The sequence below is a fragment of the Choloepus didactylus genome, chromosome 2 (genome assembly GCF_015220235.1).
Source record: "Choloepus didactylus isolate mChoDid1 chromosome 2, mChoDid1.pri, whole genome shotgun sequence".
Taxonomy (NCBI): domain Eukaryota; kingdom Metazoa; phylum Chordata; class Mammalia; order Pilosa; family Megalonychidae; genus Choloepus; species Choloepus didactylus.
Window position 1 is genome coordinate 94,357,978 of NC_051308.1, and position 23,740 is coordinate 94,381,717.

General features: G+C 32.5%; 1 protein-coding gene across 3 annotated transcripts in view; it reads left to right on the plus strand.

Moving 5' to 3' along the window:
* KIFAP3 (kinesin associated protein 3) overlaps positions 1–23,415 on the plus strand; it is a 194,726-nt gene extending 171,311 nt beyond the window's left edge. The window contains exons 20-21 of one of the 3 annotated variants that reach the window (XM_037825375.1): positions 18,805–18,873; positions 22,818–23,415. In XM_037825375.1, the coding sequence (XP_037681303.1) occupies positions 18,805–18,850 (46 nt within the window). In that variant the 3' untranslated portion in view covers positions 18,851–18,873; positions 22,818–23,415. The remainder of the gene's footprint in view (positions 1–18,804; positions 18,874–22,817) is intronic. The other 2 variants (XM_037825374.1, XM_037825376.1) reach the window with 2 other exon arrangements.
* Positions 23,416–23,740: the final 325 nt, after the last annotated feature.

Below are 23,740 nucleotides of genomic sequence, written 5' to 3' on the forward strand. Positions count from 1 at the left end.
TTTGAATAGCATAAAATTGTGTACACCACTGCCATATCTGTAATTGTGATAATTGACAGTGTGATTAAGAATATTTGGTCATCAGCCCATCCAAGTGCATTGTCTACCACCAGGCACCACCCTGGAGAGAAGGGAGGGTAGGAGAAAGAGCCCTGAACAAGGAAGGGGGAGGAGGAGTAAGTAGAGCTAATCTATAAAAGCAAATGGCCTCACGTTGCTGGGGTCTCTCACCTCTGACCTTTCTTTTCTTTGTGGGAGTGCCCACATATTCTCTCACATGTGTATCTCATAAATTTTCTACCTGCTTACTCTAAAAAAAAAGGGAAAAAAAAGAATATTTGGTCATTCCATTTATATGCCTTTGCATGTATTATAAAACTATGGCAACATATTTGACTTACTCTTAATATATAAATATATTTTCATTTTGAGATGTCTATTATAAAACAATGTATAATAATAAAAAACAAAAACTCATTGAATGCCTTATCTATGCAAGTCACTTTTATAAATTTTTTATCTCGATTCTTGACATGCACATTTTCATAGGCCCCTAATACTTGTTCTTAGCTGTATCTAAGCTGGGATATTTCTAAGAATTGCTTCTCAGTTTAAATAGCATTTTATTAAATCATGGTTAAAACATATACAGAAGAGCCTCCGTATAGAAACAGTGGGGTTAAGTGAAAGGACATTATTCTGTTTACTTTAAAAAATTGTTCTATTACAGGGTGTGTGAGTCGATCTAAAAATATCCAGATCTGTGCAGTTTTCTTACTATTATATTCGGTTATCTGTACAACATTGTTTTCAGTTTATGTAAACATGTATTTCAAGTCCATTGATAAATGCTATATCAAGGTATAAATACATGACCAACAGAAATAAATGTTAAGTTTTTCCCACCACTAAGATATTAACCAAGCAGAAATGTGGGATAAAAGTTTTCTAAATTAATAAGACTATTCAAAAGAAGTAATATGTGATAGGTAAAATTATACCTAAGGTGATAAAGTGGTCTTTTTGCTCTTAAACAATTGCAGTGGTGAAAACAGGAGAACACATAGTAGCAATAGCTATGTAACAGTTCTGATGAGGAAATCAAACCAATGCAAATAAATGTTTTTATAATAGGGAACTCTTGCTCTAAAGCATCCTTAAACATTAAATCTCATTCTTCTTTCTGAATACTCCCATAGCTATTCTGCCAATTACTTTTTTATTTAAGAAGATAGAATGTTTTAGGAGTCTTTGAAAGTTCGAAAGAATAAAATGTTTAAGCCCTATTTTAATTTAAAATCTAAGTATACAAAAGAAATAAATTTACTTAGCATTTTACCAATTTATGAACAAATCTTCATGTATGTCATTCGATCATCAGCAAGTATGTGTGAGGTAGATAGGAAAGAATAGCATTCTCCCTCTTTTAACAAATGTGGAGATTAATGCTCAGAGATTATTAAGGAAATAGCTCAAGACCAGGTAGCTAATAAATAGTGAAGCCTTTAAACTCAGTAAGAGCCAGCACTCTTATTACACCATACTGCCTTCAAATGACAAGCTAATATATTAGTCCATCCGTGAACTGTGCTTTATAAATGTTAGTGCAAACATTAAAATTCAGAGTAAGAGGTATATGTTTTGTTGTGCAACACACCATATTGTTTACCTGTTTTGCTTTAATACATTGGACATGGTTTATTCTAAATTAGTGCTTCAGATTTGCTTGGAGACAATTGCTAAAAGGTAGTAACACATTAAGTAGTTAGATCACTAGTTAAATTCTCTTAAGTAGTTAGTTCACTAAGTTCTCTACAGATTAAACCCAGCTGTATTTAAAAAAAAAAAAAAAGGAAATGAAATGAGTGGGATAATCCCAGTCTAGAAGGGTTGCATGTCTCATCAAAATTATGTATTTTGCTAATTAACCAATCTAAATTTTTAAATACTTGATATATTTTATGCTTGTAAATGAATCCTCATGGGCTTATTATATATTAGTCTTATTTGTTTTATTTGTTTAGACTTTTTATAGAGACCTCTTCTTTCTGGCCTTTAAAATGAAAGGAAATTCAGTTCCACTGCTTAGACACTAGTGATTTGCATTTCCCAAAGAGAATTGAATTAACTTTTATTAGTAAATTGGGCCTATAACTTTTAAGGCTAGATTTTTATTAGATTATCACACATCAGCATTAACAAATTGTAAACTTTACTGAAATATAGGAATATGAACCAAAAATCAAGGTTTAGAATCCTGGAAACTTTAGATGCTTTATCCTATAGCAGTTATACTCCTGACTTGGAAAAATATGTTATATGATTTACTTTTCTCTGGAAATTTAGGAGCAAAGAGATGACAGAACCGCTTCAAAGTTCTTGTTAATTTTCAATCTGGTGTATAAAGTTTTTGGAGGCATGCACATTAGTTGTATGTAAAGTTCAAACATACTCCCAAGAAAAACAGATTTGTCGCTTTATTAGGACTTTCATTAAGGTTAGGAAATTCAGCATTTTTGAGTCAATAAATGAAAAAAGTAATCTGAATATGAGTAGATCCTTAAAAATGTTACATCAATTATGAATTAACTCCCAGTTCAAAAAGTGTAGCTTTGTACTAGAAGAAATGAACTGGGAGTTAATCCAGTTATGATTGGGAAGTTAATTATATCACCGCCATTTAAAAGTGTTAAAGTTCATACATTTTTACATGTATTAATAGCATTTTTTGTCTGTACAGATAAAAAAAATTAGCTGTAAATTTAAATGGAAAGAAAATAGAAAGCCCTTAAGCAAAGATGTCTGCTCTTATGACCTATTTGACCTATAGAATGCTCTTATTTTCAAAAAAAGTATGATACATTTTTAAGGATAGGATACAAATTACCATTGTAGGCCTTGCTTATTCATATTCTTATGAGAGCAAAAAAACTGTGTTCAATTTGGTTAATAAGTGCCACTACCCCCTCCAAAGAAAAGAAAAACAGAGCATGCCATCTTTTATTTTCTTTAAGTTTGGATTCAATAATATTGAGCTAACTCCTAAACACAGGGATATTTTCTAATTTAAGGCTGATTAAATGTGATTTAAATATTTATGAACAATTATTAAAGATTTCTTATATTAAAAGTGTTAAACTCAAAATTCTTAAATATTTTTAAAGAAAGAGTTGAAACCTAGAGCATATAGGTTTTTAAAGGTAATATTAATTAATTCCCATATTCTCCATATTGCCTGTAGTCCTTCCAGATGTGCTATTACAAATAGCTCATGGCTCAGATATGAGCCATATGGGCTCTATAAATGGATTTGCACTTATTTTGAATAAAAATTGTATAAAACGCAGCTGAATTATTAAAGTAAATGTATATTGTTCAGTAAATCTAATAACAAAATATTAATTGTAGCAAATGAGAAAGGAATGTGCAAATGAAGACCTGCTTGCTTTAATGAGTTTGTTGGTTACCTTCTCAGTTTCAACCAAAAGAAAAGTTTTATTTTGTTGTTATTGTGTTTTTTGTGTGTTAAATTAAAAAAAAAAAAGTATAAAACTGCTTACAGAAGTATCTAAGACAAAAATACAAGGAAATATAATGTTCTAAACTCAGCCTATCCAAACCACTTGAACTGCTGTGACAGCTCATAAAACTAAGAGTAGTTTTTAACTGGGCTCTGTTTTACGTTGCCAAAGTGAATTTTCCTTGAAGGAAGTAGCCAGAGGGTTTATTTAGTTTCCAGTCCATGGCTTTGATCTTTCTGTACTGTCACATCTCGGGTTACATGGTCCTTTTTCACTGCAGTAAATCTGCAACAGTTAATGAGAATAAAATTTCCTCCAATTTACTGATCACATGCTGTTAAATGCCAAACCACAGCCAACTGCTTATTTGCAGAATTTCAGCTACAATGTATGAAAACAGTGCAATCGGTTTAATCTTGTTGTCTTTGTAATTCATTTTATTGAGCTTTCTTCCTTTTTAAGTGACCTACTTTATCAAGTCAAGTGGTTACCAGGCCAAACCTGGAAGAAAGATTTAGAATGTTAATAAACTCAGAGGTGTGTGTGTGTGTGTGTGTGTGTGTGTGTTGGGGTGAGGTGGGAGTGGTGCACATGCATGTATACTACCAATAAGATTGAAATCAGGTCTGTTTTAATGCTTTCAAAAGACTGAGTCTTTCTTTCACTTCAAATAAAATAACTGGCTTTTTATTTATATAGTTATATTGTATGTCAGTTTCAATATAAATTTGCACTTAATGAGTTTACTTAGTAAGTCAGAATATTATTTTTCACTTTTGATTACAGAGACTATACCATAAGATTTAAGGGAATTTCAAAGATTTCAAAAAACTTGATCTCTACATGATAAATCTATTCTTAAAATAAAAATAACATTGTTACAAACATTCACTGAACCATCATTTTTATCAAATGCGTTCTAGTACTTAGGGGAAATCTTATAAAAAGCTGTTGAATAAGTCATTGGAATTTCAAAATCACATTTAAACAAGCTGAATATTATACATTATTAACAGATGCATCTTCATAGTGGAATACAGTAAAATCTCACTCATATTTCTTTTTCATGTTTTCTTTTGTGCTAAAGTGAAAACTCTCAGTTAAGGCATTTCATTCAATTAATGTATATTGTTAAATTTATTTTTCATTCACACCACTTATCTTTCTTTTATAATGCCTTGTGTGTTTGGCAAGTGGAACTTAGCAACTTCTTTTCTCTGGTAAGAAATACACCCTCAGAAGGCCATTTTAGATGATAGCCATTGATAATATATATTTTTATGTTTGTGTATTATATTTGCATATGTAACATCAGTAAAATATATAAAATAAATCAATTTCTATTTTCTCACCATTGAAGTCGCAGTTACTGTTATCTTATGGCCATTTTATTTCACAGAATAAATAATTTCCATTCTTGGAAAAAATAAAAATTTTGGGATAATACATATTCATTGATTTAAATGTCATAAAAACAATAACTGAAGTGTATTGCAAACTCGAAAGAATGTTTCTAAGTTGAGGACTGTAGAGTCAGAGCTCCTGATAAAATACAGTATCCATTTTTGGGAAAGTGCCAGTTGTTAGTTACCCCAAGAAGAAAGGAAGGTAGGAAAGAGGAATGGTTAGAAAATTTAAAAAGAGAGAAAGAAAGAGGTGCACACTACCCTAGGCCCTTTCAGAAAGTATTAGCAATAATGTAGAAATGTTGAACTTTAAATTTATAGCTTGTATTCTTAGAATTATTGTTTTCAAGTAAACCTTTCCATGTCTAATTAACTGTAACATCACAGTTTCAGAGTGGGAAAAATAAGTGATGGAAGCCAAATAGTATTTTTGACTCTGAGTATCTAGGAGCCTATTCCATAGTCATAGTTTGTTCCTTTGTTTTTCTCCAGTTTTAAACCTGCATTAGACCTTTAGTCCATAATCCATCCAAAATTCTGAATTGAAAGTCCACAGAAGATTTCTACAAATAATAAATATTAAATTTTTTCAGTGGTGGTTCTAGTTCTTAAAATAAATATCTTAAACAAGTAAAGCTGCGTGAAAGTTTGTTTCTGGAACAGGAACAGTCCAGTCCAGTTTTAAATGAAAATACTAGAAAGGAGTGAGAAACAACGCAGGATTCAATACCAACAGGCTTAGTCTCCATTCTAATTATATTATTTGCAATGTTATTCTCTAAAATGGTTTCAAATCTGTATACAATCTGATATTTGTTGATTAGTAATAATAGATGGCATGTATTAAAATATGTTTACTGAGTACCAAGCAGTATGCTGATTACAATTTATCACATCTAATTTAATCTTCACAACAGCTCAGGGCAGGAATCATTATTATTGAGAAAAGTGAAGCTTATAGAGTTAAGCAGTTTGCCCAAGATTATCAAGTTTATTATCTTCTCACCACCCAATCTATAAACTACTCTTATTTTTACCCACCTTTTCTTTCTTCCCTTCAATGGAAGAAGTGTCCTTTTCTCAAAGTCTAATCAGTCCATTTGTGCTCTAGACCCATCCCTTCTTGCCTTCTTCTTTCAAGTCATCACTCTTTTTTCCCCTCTACTGGATAATTTCTGTCAGCATATAATCTAAAATCTCCAAAATTAAACTCTTTCGCCTCACATCACATTCAGTTGACTCCCATTCACTCTTAACCTACTCAGTCATCTCAAAAAACACCAGTAATCTCCATATGCCTTTCTTATCTTTAATTCTTAGCAGTGTTCTGGTCCTGCTTCTTGAAATTTCCTTTTGTCAGCTCTGAAGACACCCCATTTTTTCTGATTTTCCTCCTCAGTTCTCCATTTCTTCCCATTTTTCTTTGCTGGCTTTTCCTCCTCTTCTCTACCTTTAAATGTTGGTTACTTCAGGGCTTTGGTCCTATTCTCTGTATGCATCTTGTTTGGGGACCCTCTTCTCTAGCTACACCCACCGTCTGGAAGATTGCATCGAGAACCCACATTTTACATATTATCTGTTAGTTTTAGCTGAGACCTTCATCTGAGGACTACCTTTATCCCTCCCTATTTTGGCGTATCCAAGTGAATGTTTAATAAAATTAGCAGACCTAACTTTTGATTTCTAACACACAGACAGGTTCCTCCCCCAGTCTTCCATCTCAGTAAATGTCACCACCATCCATCCAGTTGTTCAAGCCATAAACTTTGCAGTCTTCCTTGATTCCTCCCTTTTCCTCACCAAACCCTCACTCCTTAGTACATACCATGTGAATATCCTGCCATTTTCATTTCTAGACTAAGTCTCAAATTTGGTCATTTCTTTCCATTTCCATTGCTAGTACCCAATTCTAGGCCACCATCATGTTTATCTGAACCCTTCAGTAGCTCCTAATTTATTTCCCTGCTTCTACACTTACCTTACCTTGCAATTCGTTTTTAGTTTTGTTTTTTTCCATAGTAGCTGGCATGATCTTTTAAAAGTATAAATTAATTATGTCTCCCACCTGTCTTCAAAAGCTTCTGTGCTCCTGTAATAATTTAACACTCTTCACCATGGCTTATAAGGCCCTGCATTACCAAGCTTTTATCTACTTCTTCAGCTTCGTTTTCTACAAATTTCCCAATTCTTAATTCTGCCCACACGGGGCTTCTTTCTCTTTCTCAAACACACACTAAATTCTTTCTCTCATCATCAGATCCTTTTTACTTAACTTGAATATTCTTCCCCTGATTCTTCGAATAACTGGCTTCTTATCTTTCAAGTTTCAGCTCAAATGTTACTTCCTCAAGGAGTCTTTTCCTGACAAAACTGTTAAATAAGCCACTTCTCCCCCATCCTCCAGTTACAGTCTATTATAGCACACTTTGTTTTTTGGTTCACTTATTTATCTGCCTCCTTCCAAAAGAATATAGTCTCTAGACGGACAAGGGCTTTGACTATCTTATTCAAAGTTGTATCCACTGTGTTTGGCACATAGTAGATTCTCACTAGGTTTTTGTTTAATAAATGAATTATAAAGGTCAACGCAAGTGGTCAGATACAGATGGGTCTTGCTCCATTTTCCCCTGCTTTATTTTATTTTCAGTGTTAACTTTTAACTTTTTTTATAATTTATTATTTTGGTATATAATAGTCTGTTATTTCAGTATTGCCCTCAAATCTACAACGCATAGCATTTGTTAAGTATATAATCAAGATTGTATATTTGTTAAATATGCAATAATATGTAGAGAGAGGGGAGAGGGGCATTAGATCTTATGGAGCTTTGTGGAACCAGTACTGAATACATGAAAATACAATATTCTACAGTTGTTTTGCTGTTTTATAGAATATTTCCTTTGAGGTTCTTGACAATCTTGCATTATAAAATTGGTGGCAGGAAGTTATAACATGGGAAAATCTCTAATAACTTAGATAGGATTAAAAACTGTCTTCTGAATTGCTGCATTTTATATTGATGAAGGCATTTGTCCTTGTAGTTAATTAACATCCAGTTAAGAAATTCTTAGTATTCATGTATTATACTAACACATATCTAACTGAATATGCTAAGAAGTTCTCATGAATACTGAATGTACGAACAACTCACAAAAAAATTTTTGTTTTTTTTCCAAATAATGAAGTCCCAATGTTACAAGTTAGTGTGTAAAATCACACTAATAGTCCATGTAATTTCTTCATCTCACCTGAAGAAAAATCATAGGTTCACCACACAAAGGAAAAAAAAAACATGATTAGTATTAAATTTCTTACTATCAATAGCAATATCCAACTGACTATTTAGACTTGCCAAATAACTGTTTTCCAACAGTTATAAAATATTTGGAATACAAATTTTTCATGGAGAAAAATGAATAGAATATATTTTTAGAAATCAGATAATTTTAGTCAATCCCATTTCTGACTTGCTGTTAGTCTTTCATCAGTTTTGTTAGCCTGGAAGAGTGGTTCCATACTTAAACATCAGGGAGAATTTGTTTTAAGGATTTTTAAAGTTATTTAGCATTAGCACTCTTTGAAATTACATAAGGGATGGTGCCATAATTAGAATTTTATGAAAATTATTAGTCTTAATTGTCTCATAGCATTCCTGTAGCATAATTAAAATGAATAGTGTCCTTGATATAGTTTCTTTCCTATTACCAGATCTTCACTAATGACTTATTGGTAATCAATAAATAACTATATCAGAAATGCTGTTGGGTATTTTTATTTTGTTATTATTTCCAAAAGATATTCCTAATCTTTACTTTCACTTTTACTTAAATATGGATTTAATGTTTTATTTTAATACTTAAATCCTTCATTTATTCAGTAACCTTTTTAACTGATGAGCACTTGGATGGGATCTCGGGGTATGGGAATCAGTTAAAAAAACAATCCCTTTCCCTTTGAGATATAGTCCAGGGTTAAAATACAACATTTGAAATGAATTAAAGCATCCTATTTATGATACTCTATTATATTACAAGTTTCTTTTTTGAAAATATTTAGGGATAATAGTATTATCAGGCTTAGAAAAGGAATTAATACTAAGTACATTGTCAGTATTAACACAATAGTGGTCTTCTACCTGCCTGCCCACTTTTATGTTATTCTCACACCTTGATAAATATATATATATACATATATTTACAATTCCAGTGGAATAAACATCTCAAACATTATTCTGAATTGTCCTTAAGTTTAAGTGGCAGCAGAATTGATTATCTTTAGAAAAGAATGTCACATTATCTTAAATTATGAACCCAGTTTTTTAAGGTTATGCTATTTGGAGTGTTGTCATTTATTAACTTACTTCAGTTACAATAGTACAGATCTTTAGTCTTATCTGGCAGAAAAGGCACAATCTAATTAGATATTGTGGTGAATTGTCATAGGAAAAAGTACATGGATGCATAGATTCAGGTTTTATGTTATTTTAAGCTAAGCAGTGCAATATTTGACAGAGAATCACTTTTCAAATACATCCCCCTGAATCATATAGGCTGTTCAGTAAAACATTGCACTTTAATGGTCTTGTAATTCACTAGAGTTCCGTCACTTCATTATAGAAAGCATTTTGGAAGGATTAGTTCAAACAGCAGCTTGCTCTGGCTTTATAATAGAAATACTGCCTCTTTAGAAACACATCAGTGTCCTGTGAAATGTAATTTAAGTAATTATGAGGTTTGGAGAGTGCCATTGTTCATGGAGTTTGATGTAAATATTGATGTCTTATGCCTCCCATCTCATGGACAAAAGGTTTACTGAGTAGAAACTGACCTTTCCGTAGATAGATAATAGGTAATAGATAGACAGACATTTATTCCTAAGGGAACGAATGACAAAACATTTTAGTCTTTGAATTTATTTTAACTTGGACATTATAGCTATGGATGAATTATTATAAATATATTTGGAAGTGTTTTAGATTACAATAATGAATCAGGTGTTTTCATTAAGAAAGAAAAATATACCTCCATTGATGGTTATTTGAAAATAAAAGATATGTCTGGAGTTAAAGAGATTAATTAGGAAATATAATTCTGTAGATTTTATCTGTAGGAATTTTAGGTTAATAGTCTAATAGTCAGTGTTAATCCAAATCTCTTAATATTCTCAAAACTCCTTAGAGCCTCCATGAGTTAAATAAATTTCAGAGCTCTTTCAAAGAGTGTGATACCTATAATACAGATTATTTCAAATGCTACTTTTTATATTAGAAAAATGATTAGTAATTTTCTAAATTTTATTTATACTTTTATAACCAAACTTAATCATTGTATGTAAAAGCTGTGTTATAACTATGTTGGTTTAAGTAAAAATTACATATGTCTGTGATCTCATTTTAGACTAGAGAGGCAGTCAACAAATGCTCTCTTGTACCCTTCTGATTCACTTAAAGATCTTAAATAGTGTTTTAAATAGCCTTATAAGCAGGAACATAATTAATGACTTCCTGTATATCTTCTCTTCTATGGACATAAGTCAGCATTCTATATCAAGTAATATTATATATATGTATATATATGTATATGTATGTATATATATTAAGCCTATTTTCTGTTTAGCTTTAAAAGAAATTATATCTGAACTTATTACATCCCACTTTTTCAGAAATTCTTTCCATTTCAGGTTTTTCAAGCCAAAAACAAAGCACCTTCATATTTGTCTGTCAGAAATTAAAAGGCAAAGCAATTTTTAAAAGGAATCCAGATTTGTATGGACAGTATCAAGTGGCTAATTTAGAGCCCCTCAAATGTGAAAGGATGGGAGGAGGATTGTATGAACATAGTTAGGCAAGTAAATTTTTAAATTGCAACTGTAACTTAAAAATTACATCTTCTCAAATTGATGGGATACTCCATAAAGCTATATTTATATAGGTATTGAAATAGGTGTTCAGACTTCATGTTGAGATCTCTGGTAAGGTAATAAATAAATAGAAATTCTTGTAAGTCTGAAGAAAGTTTTTTAAAAACAGGTTTCTGAATTTTAAGGCCTTTATAAATACCAGACTTTTAGAATTTAACTCATTCTTGATATACACTATGGGGGGAAAAAAGTTATTACAGTTTCTTACAGTTGCAGTTTGCCTTTTTCCTCTAAAGTCTGGGGGACAGAAGAGGTACTGTTTATCATCAAGTGGGTACCATTGTCATATTAAGTTGAATCAACTTGTAACTGTTCCTTGTCCTACATACTTGCAGTTACCAATATAGATATACCTTTAAGCTAGCTTGTAATACTTCCTAAAATCTACCTGTAGGAAGATAATCTCAAAAATATATGTTGCATTCTTGTTTCCCTGAAGAATTCTCCTCATAGTTGCCTGGCTTGCTTATAAATCCCAGATTGCCAGGTTGACCCAACCCCAAAGACAACGTGAACGTCACAGAATAAAAATATTCTACCCTAAGCATTTCCACGACCTGTGCTTTTCTAAGAGAAGCCAAAACAGTAATAGTAAACCTGAATACAAGAATTTGTGCAATGTGGGAAGTAATGATTTGTGTAAGATAACTAAAAATCTTACCTTTGATTTACTACTTTCAAAATAAACTTAATGATTATAAAATAAGATGGAAAAAAAACGTTATTTTTCATCCCTAAAGTGTTTTGTCATTGGTATCAGTCATGACATAGAATCTGCAAAGTTTCAATTAAATATCTTCCTTATTTAAGCAGACCCATCTCACACTGGTAAAAGGAAGATATGATTAACCATTGCATTATTTTAGTGATACAATTAGTATATGTATGTATAGGCATAGATCACTATGAATTATTTAAGAGTCCTGTAAAGGCAAACAGAAAGCATGTATAAGAAGCATGCCAAATGTGATCAAGTATTTCTTAACTCTAGGTTGTATGGCAAGAGCCAGAATTTCCTAAGCATTTTTAGGGAGGCTCCATCATGATTTTCATGTCATAACAATAGCAGCAAGCATATACTATAAAGGATGTCTGTACCATTCTTGTAAGAGACTTGGAAATATAGTAATCTCAAACATAGAGCTGTTAAAAGGGATAGCTGTTATTCTTATTTTACAAAGGATGAAATTACAAAGAATATTACAGATATTGACTGAAATAAGTTGGATCAGTAGAGACAAAAATAACATCTAGTTATTCTGCGTTTGAGGTCATTGTGCCCCACTAACTTGAATAAAATTCAGGAGTTATTGGTTAAATTCATATTTAACCAATGTTCATGTATATTAATGGTAAAGGAAAAAATATGGTGTTCCCTTATGTCATTTTGAAAAAAGTAATTTTAATTTAAAATGTGGTGATTGGGCATAAGCCAGAAAATAATTGTTAAAATCATTATCTTTACATACCAGTCTACACTGAATTTACTGGGTATCAACACAATGTCTGCCCAAAGGGTGCTTAGTCCTATTCTTTGAAGATAACGTGCAAATACATGCCTCATCATTAGAAGATACATAACCCAGTTGATCAGAATGACTTAAATCATTTATTCCGTATCTTAACAATCTAAAATTAGCCTTAGACCTAAATAGGAAGTGAATTTGCCTTTTTTTATAGACCTATAATGTAAGTTAAATTTATTCTCAGGGACCAAGAAAGCTTATGAAATTTAAAGGTAGAAATTTACTTTAGTACCTATTCTTGTAGTGCTGAATGCAATTCTAGTAGATTATACAGTATTCTGGGATTCTTAAATTGTTCAAGGGGACACTAACTAACTATTAAATATTTATCTGACCTATATTGAATACTGAATTAGTGATTGAAGGTATCAAATATGTTGTAACACTGCTCCACAGAAATCTGAATAATAAGGCAGGGAAATGCCCTTTTTTGTATATTTGAAAGTAGAAATTTATTTTAGAATCAAATCTTCAAACTTACATGCCATTTAAAAATAAGTCCTTCATTGTATTTAAATATAGTTTCTATTATTCATGTTTTTGCCCTTGATTTTAGAATACCACTCCATTTGATTTAGCTGCTAAAAAAAGTGTCTTTACTTATTAACCAGTTTGATTTTTATCTATCAAAGGAAAACTGCAGTTTATTTAGCCTAAATATGTTTTGAGAGAGAGAGAAATAAATGAGTAAGTTTAGAGTGTGACAATTAAGCTTCTTACTTTTGATAGCCTCTTGAGATTTTTTTAAAGATGAACATCGGTCTACTTCTTATGGGAGGTAGTAAATGAAAAAGAAAGGTTTCAAAAATATATCAAACTGTATAATTTATTTAAGGACTTTGGAGACATGAGTTTTAACAAAAATCTGACAGAAATTTTTCATTTAAGAGAGACTGGTATTATGTCAGTAGGAATCGGATAAGTGTTAGATGGCCATGTTACCTTTGATTATGTCCACATGTCAAATTTGTTTTATAACGAAAGATGGAGGGTTGATATAGTCTCTTTTGTATAGTACTCACGATAATTTTAGATTCTGTTCCTTCTCCTGAACTTGTTCATTTAGATAGTACAGTACCACTTTAAGATTCTGATTAGTACTTGAATTTCAGTATCTAAAGGTAATTATTCATGTTTTAACTGGACTAAAGGTTTTTTACTGCTAGCATTAAGTTTTGAATTATGTTTGAGGTCTTAGACTTTACAGAATGTTTGGTTTCTTTTCATTTCTTATTAGTATTTTTTAGTACTTAATAATCTTCTTCCCCCACGTCTTACAAGAGCTTTCCTCTCTGTTCAACATCAGAAGCATTTTCCTCTTTGGCATGTGCTTTCTAGTCCCCCAAGCAGTATAAGCAAATTGGAAAGTTCAGCTGTCATTCTTGGAAGGTCATAGATCACACTAGCAGCCTGAGTAATCCAAGAGGTTTTAAGTATCATAGCATTTAGTTTAAAGTGAAATTTGCTCTGACAGGGCTGGCAGACCAATAGGAAAAAGAAATATTTGTACTTGGAGAAGTGCATATGTAGAGACCAAGAGTATAACTGATGGCTGGAAGTGATTTCAGTCTAAAGAAACAAATCATTAAGAGAGTGCATAGGGGTAAAATACACAGTTCATATTTTAAAGAGTCTCAAAATGAACCAGCAACTAAGGTTAGCATTACATAGTAATTAGTTGTGGTGTTCAAACTTTAACTCACTCAGTACCAAACAGTATGGTTAAACTATCACTGAGAAAATGTTGCTACTTAAACGATATTCCCTACTTTAAGCCCACAGCAGTAATTTTTCTACCTTAAAAAACCAAAGTATTATGACAGATGATGTGAATGTTGAGCTAGCAACAGACAAACAGTTATCCAAAGGAGATGCTAATGTTTCAGTTTATTGACCCAAAGGTTACTTACGCATCTAAATTCACATAATTTGAATTTTTGGTGTGAAATGAGGCATTGCTTGATATTACAGAACTACCAACGTCAAAAAGTCCTTGTACCTCATTGAAGAACTGTTAAGTTAAAGATGACTTAGATGGCATACCTTCATTAAAAGATGGCAGTAAAAAGCCTGAGTTGATAACAGGTTTGAGTAAATGTGCACTTCAGCTTGATAATCACATTTGACAACTTCCATTGGCACCTATTAGAGTATACAAATAAGGAAAAAGAAAAAAATATTTCAGCGGCTCCCAGTTATTTCTTTCAAGTCATTGTTCTCTTCCAGAAAGCCTATTTTTGAGCAGCAGTGATACAAGGTTTATAAATTCTTTCCTTGAATGTGCAGAGCAGATAATAAGAGTAAAATGGAAAGGACTTCCACCAAGATGGTAGACTAATACATGGCCATGTACACTGGAAAGAGATGGAATACTCCCTAATGCCAAAAAAAAAAAAAAAAAAAAAAAAAAAAAAAAAAAATCCACAGGAGTATTGAACTAGATTTAGGTTAAATAATATAGTAAGAAAGACCTGAGTTCCTTATATCAAGCCTGGAACTTCAAAGGGCTGGCTTTTTCTCATTAGTCGAAAAGAGGACTAGATTAATTTAATTCACAAATTCACCACCCCAGAGACATGGACAAAACTTGTCCACTTAAAACCCTAGATAAGGGAAGAGAGTCACCCATGAGAAAGAGAAACCACAGGCATGCTCCATGCATGTGAGTGGGTTCAGAATTTGCACCAGACATCTAATTCAGGGACCCTCAAGTGAAGAAATTAACACTCAGTCTGATTCAGGATACTGATAATCCAAGGGCCTTTGATATATTATAACAAATATAGAACCACTCTGTAGAAATATATCCACAGCCTAAAGTGCAACAGAAAAACAAAAACAAACCTGAAGTTGAACAAACAATAAAAAATTGCAGAACACAAGAAGAAAGGACTGTAATGAAAGAGAACTATCAGATCCAACAAGCAAGAGAGTTAGGGTGCTCAAGACCTAGAATTAATACAGGAATCTCAGAGACACCATAAAATGTAAAAAATAAATAAAAAGGAATAGTAAATGTAATTCAGTGACGACATAATATGAAAAAGTACCAACCATAACTTCTCAACATGAAAATTATAATCATTGAAATTGACTCTGAAAATGAGTTAAACAGCTGATTAAGATGTATAGTAAGAAAAGTCCAAGTGGAATGAAGTGAGAGGAGAGTCCGTGAAATGGAATTTCTTTACCATTTGGAATAAATTAATGACTATTTCACACATGCTCCTTCCATCATTAGTACAAATTACTTTATATCTTCACCGTCTCAGTGTGGTAACTAAATTGAAAGGATCTGTCCGCAAGGTGGTTTTTGTCCATTTAGAACTGACAGATGTCTTTTTAATTTTTTTTATATACTCAAATTAAGTGCTTTAAATATAGCCGCCTTCTATTCATATCATCTGCACCTGACTTTTGGAAAAATATTACTTAGTTTGATTTCACTGCAAATGGATTCTTTACAATACTTTAGACATTTAGTTTTATCCTAACAAAAGGAAATTGATAATCATTCATAATGAAAGATTAAAAGACAACTAAATGGCAAATGACAGCTGAATTTTATATGTATTGCTGAAACTTATTAAAAGACTGCTTAACTGTGCTCTTGGATTTCATTTTCTCAGTAATACAGAGGTTCAAGTCCAAAGCAATAAGTAATATCTTTGAGCAACCTAAAATATATATTTAGTACATATAAATGTATGGAAACAAGAGGCCATAGACATAGGTTCAATGAAAATTTTAGAAGCTGTTCCATAATAATAGTACTATCACTATCACATTTTTCAGTGTCTAAGATAATGAACATCATTTCTTCTATCATTTTCCTAGGCCCCACTTTCATAAAACTATCTAGTTCTAACTAAATTATTTCATATTTATAAAGCAAAAATGTTGATTATCTGAGAAAGCAATGGAGGCCACATTCTATCAAAGGATGTTGAAAAGTTTAAATTTGCTAACTTGCTTTAAAAAACCTGCATGTACACAAGTGTAATACAAGCTCTCCATCTAGTGGTGGTTCTGTAAACTACAACTCTTTAGATCTAGATTTAATATATCAGTGTACAAATGTTAAGTGTTTTATAGGCATTATCTCATTCAATCTACACTTCTCATATGAGAATTTCATGAAGAAAAAATTCTTCTACTGCCTGAATACTCCAGTCCTTCCTATTGAATAGAGGCAAGCTACTTCTGCAATTTGATTTCATCTGCATAGAATACCACAGCCTCTTAGTTATTTGCTGAAGCATATTCCCATAATAAAGGACAAAAGTTGTTTCAAGCTGATTAACTACAACCTTTAAGTTTTTGTCCAATTTTGAGATTTCCCTTTGTTCTCAATTCCCAACAGTAAAGGTATAGTTTTAAAAAAGAAAAAAGCATTTCAAAAGAGAAAAGATACTATTCTTTGTTGAGAAAAGGTAGCTTATTTGGTTGTTACTATTTCTGCCAATGCCCCTATTACTTCACATATGGACAGCCATGATAGTTCTTAAATCTTCTCCATGCTTTTACCTCTGTACTCCCTTTGCTGCCACAATTATCATTCTAAAACACCAAACTAGGTCATTTCCTTCTTAAAAACTATTGACAACTCCCCAAAAGCATGTGATTCTTAGTATGGCATTATAGAGTTTCAAAACCTGGTCCTTACCTCCCTTTGCAGCCTTATTTGCTACCACCTGTGTACATCATGAACCTAAGACTTTAAACATGACGAAGTATTTACTGTCCTTAAGTCCCTTCTCTGTCTTGCTCAAGGTGCTCCTCTACCAGGAATTCCCTCCCTTCACTTGTGAAATACTACTTGTCCCTTAAGATTCATGCAGTCAAATAATTTTTAAATGCCATATCCATGTCAGTCACAGTGCCAGATGCTAGGGATATAGCAATGAATAAGACAGCCCTTGCCCTCCATGGTGCTTACATTCTAATAGGGAAGAAAGACAATAAGCAAAAAAAAAAAAAATGTCAGGAAATGATAGGTGCATTAAAAGCAAATATTTTCTATGAAGCATTTGTAGCCTCCTAGATTCTTCTGAAGCAATTTGTATGCAACTCTAATATACACTCACACTATTTTAAATATTTGTCCCTCCTCTATTGTAGCAATTTATATATACATATATATATATATATATTTATATATAATAGGGCTATACAACATATTATTATTATTAGAATATTTGTTCCATGTTGGTTGACTCCAATCCTGTGGCCAGGGGCCATGTCTTAATCATCTCCCCCTTCCCAGCACCGTGTGTGTATGTGTGTGTGTGTGTGTGTGTGTGTATTACACATTGGCTCCCAACATTATGCTTAACACATTGTAGGAATTCAGTGTATGTTTGTACTGTGGTTAGATGGAAGGATGGGTGGGTGGATGGGTGTACAAATAATCGCTGTTATATAGACCTAAATTTCCCATGACAGATCAAACTCAAGCTGAAATTTCTCTGATGATCAATTTATTATCTACTTATAAAAGGGGATAAACATACTGGTTTTGATTTTATGAACAATATATTGGAACCATTCCAGAAAATTAACACATTATTTCATATAGTGCTATAATAACCTGAAATATTCCCTCCCAAGAGAATTAGTTCATGTTAAGTCATTCATTTGACAATCCTGAAAGATCTCAGCTTATGATATAATCTTATAGACCAAAAATATGGGTAATTAACAATTACTATTCTGTATAAAAAATGTAAATTTTGTCATAAGGGATTTTGTCTTAGGGAAAATAGAATCCCTAAAGACAGACCAAACTGAAAAGATGAAATTCAACATGGTAGTTAAAAATGAAAATTATATGTGTCTGTGTGTGTATGTATCATATTAATTCCAGCTTCTTTAAGATAGTGAAAAATCAAAGTGATTTTTAGAGAGTAAATGTGATGGTAAAGATTTTTGGACACTGTATCATTAGACATGGATTTTTAAAAGGCTGTGAAGTATAAAGAATTAGACTTCCTGTATAGTTCCAGAGGATGATTCTAGGACTAATATAACCAGATTTCAGCTCAGTGTAAGAAAGCACTTTCTAATAGTTTGATGTATTTATAAATGGAATGAACTTCCTTTACATAGTGGCGAAGACTCCATTCCTGGATGTGTTTGGACAAGAGGTATTTGGGCAATATCTTGTCAAAGATACTGTGAATGGAATTACGAAATAGATTTTTTCTAAAAGTGTTTCCAAGTCAAAGATTCAGTGAACCTATGCAAAGAGAATTTGGCTTGAATTTATATTCTCTCTCTGCCTCTCTTTCTCTCTGTCTTTGTATCATCCACTAATGTTTTACTTACTTGTTCTGCATTCATATTGCTGACCAAGGAATTTAAAAGAAGAAAAAAATTGTATTGCTTTTATCTAATTTTAATAAATAATGATGATACTTTTCACTTATGCAGCACTTTTCATCCAAGGATTTCAAAGTGCTTTACAAATATGCACTGATTAAGCCTCACAAACAGCCAGAGGTAGGTGATTTTCTTCCCTTTCTAAAGGAATGTCCACTCTGGCAAAGATACTTAATAAGAGCCTCAGAGTGCCTAGGATTCCTTACTGGCTGCTATTCCCCTTGTAATGTGCTGCATGAGAAACACCACTTGTCTTGTCCAGATTTCTTTTTTCATTCTATGAATTAATTCAAGTTTAGAATTATAATGAATGCTGTTAAAATTTTGTGAGAAGCCTTGTAAATATTAGAGAAAATTCAGTCTTTTGCTTGCTCAATTCTAATCAGATTTCTACATTTGCTTATTTAAAAAACTAGATGTGGGTTTGTATTTTTCATTTAATTTTAAACATTATTTTTTACTTATAAAGAATTTATCCTCTTTCTTTCTAGGTACCCAGAAATCATTGTTCTGGGGACAGAAAACTTAATAGCACATTGATTTGTTGGCCTTACCTTTCCTAATTATCTTTTCACAACAAACAGTAACCATTTTCTTTGAACTAAAATTCTGTATTTTCAAGAAGAAGGGATAAACATTTTGGTACTTTTCTAATTCAGAGGTCTAAAATATAAGTTCTAAACATTGAGGACAAAGGCTAAATGACACAAGTAACTGAAGAAAAGTGGCATATTTTGTCTAGAGGGACACACAGATTTTCACGAAGGTTAGGGGTAGCAGGAAGAGAATAAGTACATACAGAGACACTCACAAGCCAGATTGGAATTTTCTAGTATAAGTAGCCAAATATGATAAGCTCTTATGTGAAGCTAAATTGTCACACAGGGCAATAGCAGGTGCAGCATATCTCAACATCATTTCCCTTGGTTCTCAGGGTTCCCTAATGAGGGCATGCAACTGTCTGTGATGCTGTCTGATCTAACTCCAGTCTTACTGGTTCAGGAAAGTACAATTTTTGCTATGCCACTGCCCTTTTATATTCATGGTTTTGACCCCTTCCAGGAAAATGTACCTGAAGAATCTGTGTCTGTTTAAAGGAATACTTGCTGTTAGACTCTCCTGGTTTAGCAAGGCTTTGTTCTTATCCCAGGGGAGAAAGTAGAGTAAGTGTCCCAAAGAATATCTGTCTTCAGGTTTTTAGCAGCCTGGAAAGCCCAATTTTCCCACCATATTAGCTAACCAAATAATAGACTATTCTGTTTCAGAGTCAATTTTATTTAAAAGATATTAATCATATGAATATAATTGATTTTTCATAATACAAAGAACCTAGGACCTAAGTCAAAGTACCCTCCAAACTGGTCATAATGATACAGATATTCTCTTGAAACAAGTTCATCTGTGATAAATGATGGATAATTCCAGAAAAGCTCATTTTAACAGTTAATTTCAAATTTCCCTCCTTGGAAGCTTTTCCCACATGACATCTATGGGAGTTGAAAAAATTAAATAATGTCCTGTACACTGTAATACACACAGGTGTCTGGGTGAACCATTGTCCACGTAAACAGAACTTTACCGCAGTAACCTAAAGACTGTTCAAGACCTGAGCTTTGGAGGCTCTGAAACTCAGACTCATCAGTGTTACAAGGATCAGTCTTAATCTCACTGACTTGGAGGTGCTAATTCTTACCAAAATGGGACTGGTATATTTTTAAAAAGAAAAAAAAATAGAATATGTATTCATTTACAATGACATGTATAACCATCAGGTATTCCAGTTATTGTCTAAGCTTATCCTTTACCCTTTTGAGAAGCCACAGGAGAAGACAATGATCAGAGGTTTGCTTACTGATCATAGAAATTTAAAAAAGGAGAGCTAATACAATTTGTATAATGGCCTCAGACTCTAAGAACCTGTTTTGTCTCCTTCCTTAATGAGGAATAGAAAAAAGCCAGATATTTCTCTTGATATTATATATAGGTCACCATCTCCCCAAGGAAGTGCTTGGATTAGTATTACCGCCATTGCCTCTAAAAAGCTCCTTGTCCTGTGCTAACATGGATGACAGATGCTCTTCTAATGATCGTCTTCTTCCTTTATATATAATTACAGTTTTAGCACTATAAGGTTCTCTGTGAGCTGTTCTGTTTTGAAGATGCCTTCGCATATTTCTTCTTTGATCCACTGTGTGCCTCTTGTTTCCAAGTTCTTGAAAGAGATCTCATCATAGGCCCTAGAGTAGGGTGAAATTAACTTGAACGTAGCCAAGTCTACTGCTATTCAGTTGCAGGGGAGATATTAAAAATGTAGGGAGCCGCCGGAAGCAAGTAATAAGTAGAAACGTTAAGAAGGAAGGAGTTGAAGTCACCAAGCTTTTTAATCAACTCTTAGATAGTTGAGTTGTTCAGATACATGAGTATTGTTAGCCTTAGTGTTTCAGGAGAAAATTTTTCAACAGCCAATTTTTCCTCTAATGTTTAAATGATACAGGTGTAAATTAGTTAATGAACTCTGTTGATTTCTGAAACATTGTTAAAGGAATCACTAGAATACTAGTTCCCTACTGTGTTCATCATAAAACCACAGGATTAGAGTAGGAGAGGGAGTGCTTTTTCTTACCATTTCAAAGTAAATTCAAACTTAAAAACTAAAGGCAACTTTCAAAAATTATAAACACAGAGTTTTTTTAGATAGGAGCCCAAAAAAGATTGATTTGTCCAACGTCAGTCAGAATGCTGAAAATTGTATCTCAGAAATTCTGTTTCACTGAGAGGTAGATTTGCATGAACAATGTGATATATATATATATATATACACACACAGACACACACACACACACATTCCTTACACTTTATTCTTTGGCTCTATCCCAGTAAACACACAAATTATATAAAACCTTAAAAATTTAATAGTTCCCTCTGAAGTATTTTAACTTAATCTCATTTTGCATTGTGAGACATTAGTACCAATGTGAATTTAATTTTAAGCATACTGAGATTTTGCTGGTAAAGAGAAAAGTATCTTTCCAACTAGTGCAATCTGAAATTACTTTAAATCATTTAAATACATTTTTTCAAGGCTAATAATTTCTGCATTATAAATGGTTTCTTTGGGTTGGAAATAAGCTCACTAGCATTCACTGCATGAGCTATGCATGAGCATGTTATAGCTGTCGTATTTTCCTGGCAAAATAAATATTTTGCCGTTTTGCTAAGTGTTGGATAATTCTGTGGTCCTTAAGCAGTGCTTTGCAAAACAAATTGTCTTCTAAGTAATTTATTGGTAGACCAAGTAATAATTTTTAAAAATAATAGTCTTTAAGTTTATCTGTGCTTCAAGCTGTCTTTACAACACTGAAATAAACTAGAAAGATTTTATTAGGCTAAAACAGATTTGGGGGCTTCTATTATTTCCCTAGAATAAGTTTAACCAGAATTTATAATTGTTGCTCAAAAGAAACATGTACTATTTAATAATTTTTTGCCTTGAAGAATCAAAGGAAGGCTTTGCAGATGCAATCTGGCTGACTTTCAAATTCTGTAGATTTCCTTGTCCTGCTTTTTCAGTCACAGGCTCTTGTGAGGGTTTCCTGCTAAAACTTAGATTACATGTGTCTACCAATGACAGGTTAATCCTAAATCTTCATATTAAAAGGACATCCTGATATTATCAATTTTAAAAACTATTTACTACAGTTTTAAATTTTATCCTTCCCTAGCAATGATAATTACGAGCATATAAAATCCTTTCATATTCTGGTATAAGATCTATATATAATTTATTAAATAAAATTTTTTGGTCAGATTCCTCCATTTGGTTTTGAATAGTACCTGCTGATAGAGATTTCCAGTGTTTTTAACACACATCATTAGAAGTAAGTACTATATACATTTTTATGGCTATATTAACTTGAAGAAAAAGGGTTAATGATATCCACATAAATCACTATCACTGCTAGAAAGAGAATCTTGGAGGTGTAAAACTCAGGACTCTTATTATTTGACCTGCCTTGTGAATGTGTAGTAAAAATGTAACTTATAATTCCTTTATCTCCTTTTAGCCTTGGAATGGATGGCTTTGGCCAGTCAGTTGGCATTCTTGGTCGCCCTGCCACAGCTTATGGATTCCGCCCTGATGAACCTTACTACTATGCCTATGGAGCTCGATAAAGTCACCCCATTTTCATATGTACTCTCTGCTTAGAAGAAATCTGTGTGGGTTGGGTTAACTTTGAATCTTGGTCTAATAATGCATGTTGTGATACTACTATGGGTCTGTGTTTCTTTTTATTTTTCCATGTTGTTAGCTGCAGATTAACTCCAACCCCCTCCGCCTAGTATTAAGTACAGTTAATGTTGACACTTTTCGTCCACCAAACCACATCGTGATGCTGAATAACATTTCCTATGAGATTCAAAAGTGAATGTTGAAAAGCTAGACTGGAAAGCAAACACTACATTATGTATATTAAGTAACTAATTTCTATTAAAAAGAAAAAATACAAATGAATGAGTGAAAGTCAAATGTTTGCATTTAATGTGTTTCATTAGGAGTTACATCCTTATGTAGAGTGCACATGAATTTTTTTTCTGCTCTTTTTTCCCCACTTGAACTATTGTATCATTCATGTGATATTATGTGCAGCCTTTAAAATTTCTAAAAGTAACATACCATTTTTTTCCATGCCATGTGCCTGAAAGGTTCCTTCCCAGTTATTTACTATCATTTCTCAGTTAACAACAGAACATGGAACATATGCCATAAGTGATGTATATGACTATAGTCTCTTCAGTGATCTGAATTCATGTCTTTCAGACTTTGTATAGAGAGAAAACCTGGAACAACTAAATGAAACCAGGTTAGTAGTGTATTAACTTTTATTATTAATGAAATTTGGGATCTAAAGTATAGAAGAACTAATTACAAGGCTCCTTGAGGAAAATTAAGGAACAGAATCGTTAGCTGACTTATATGCCTATCTCC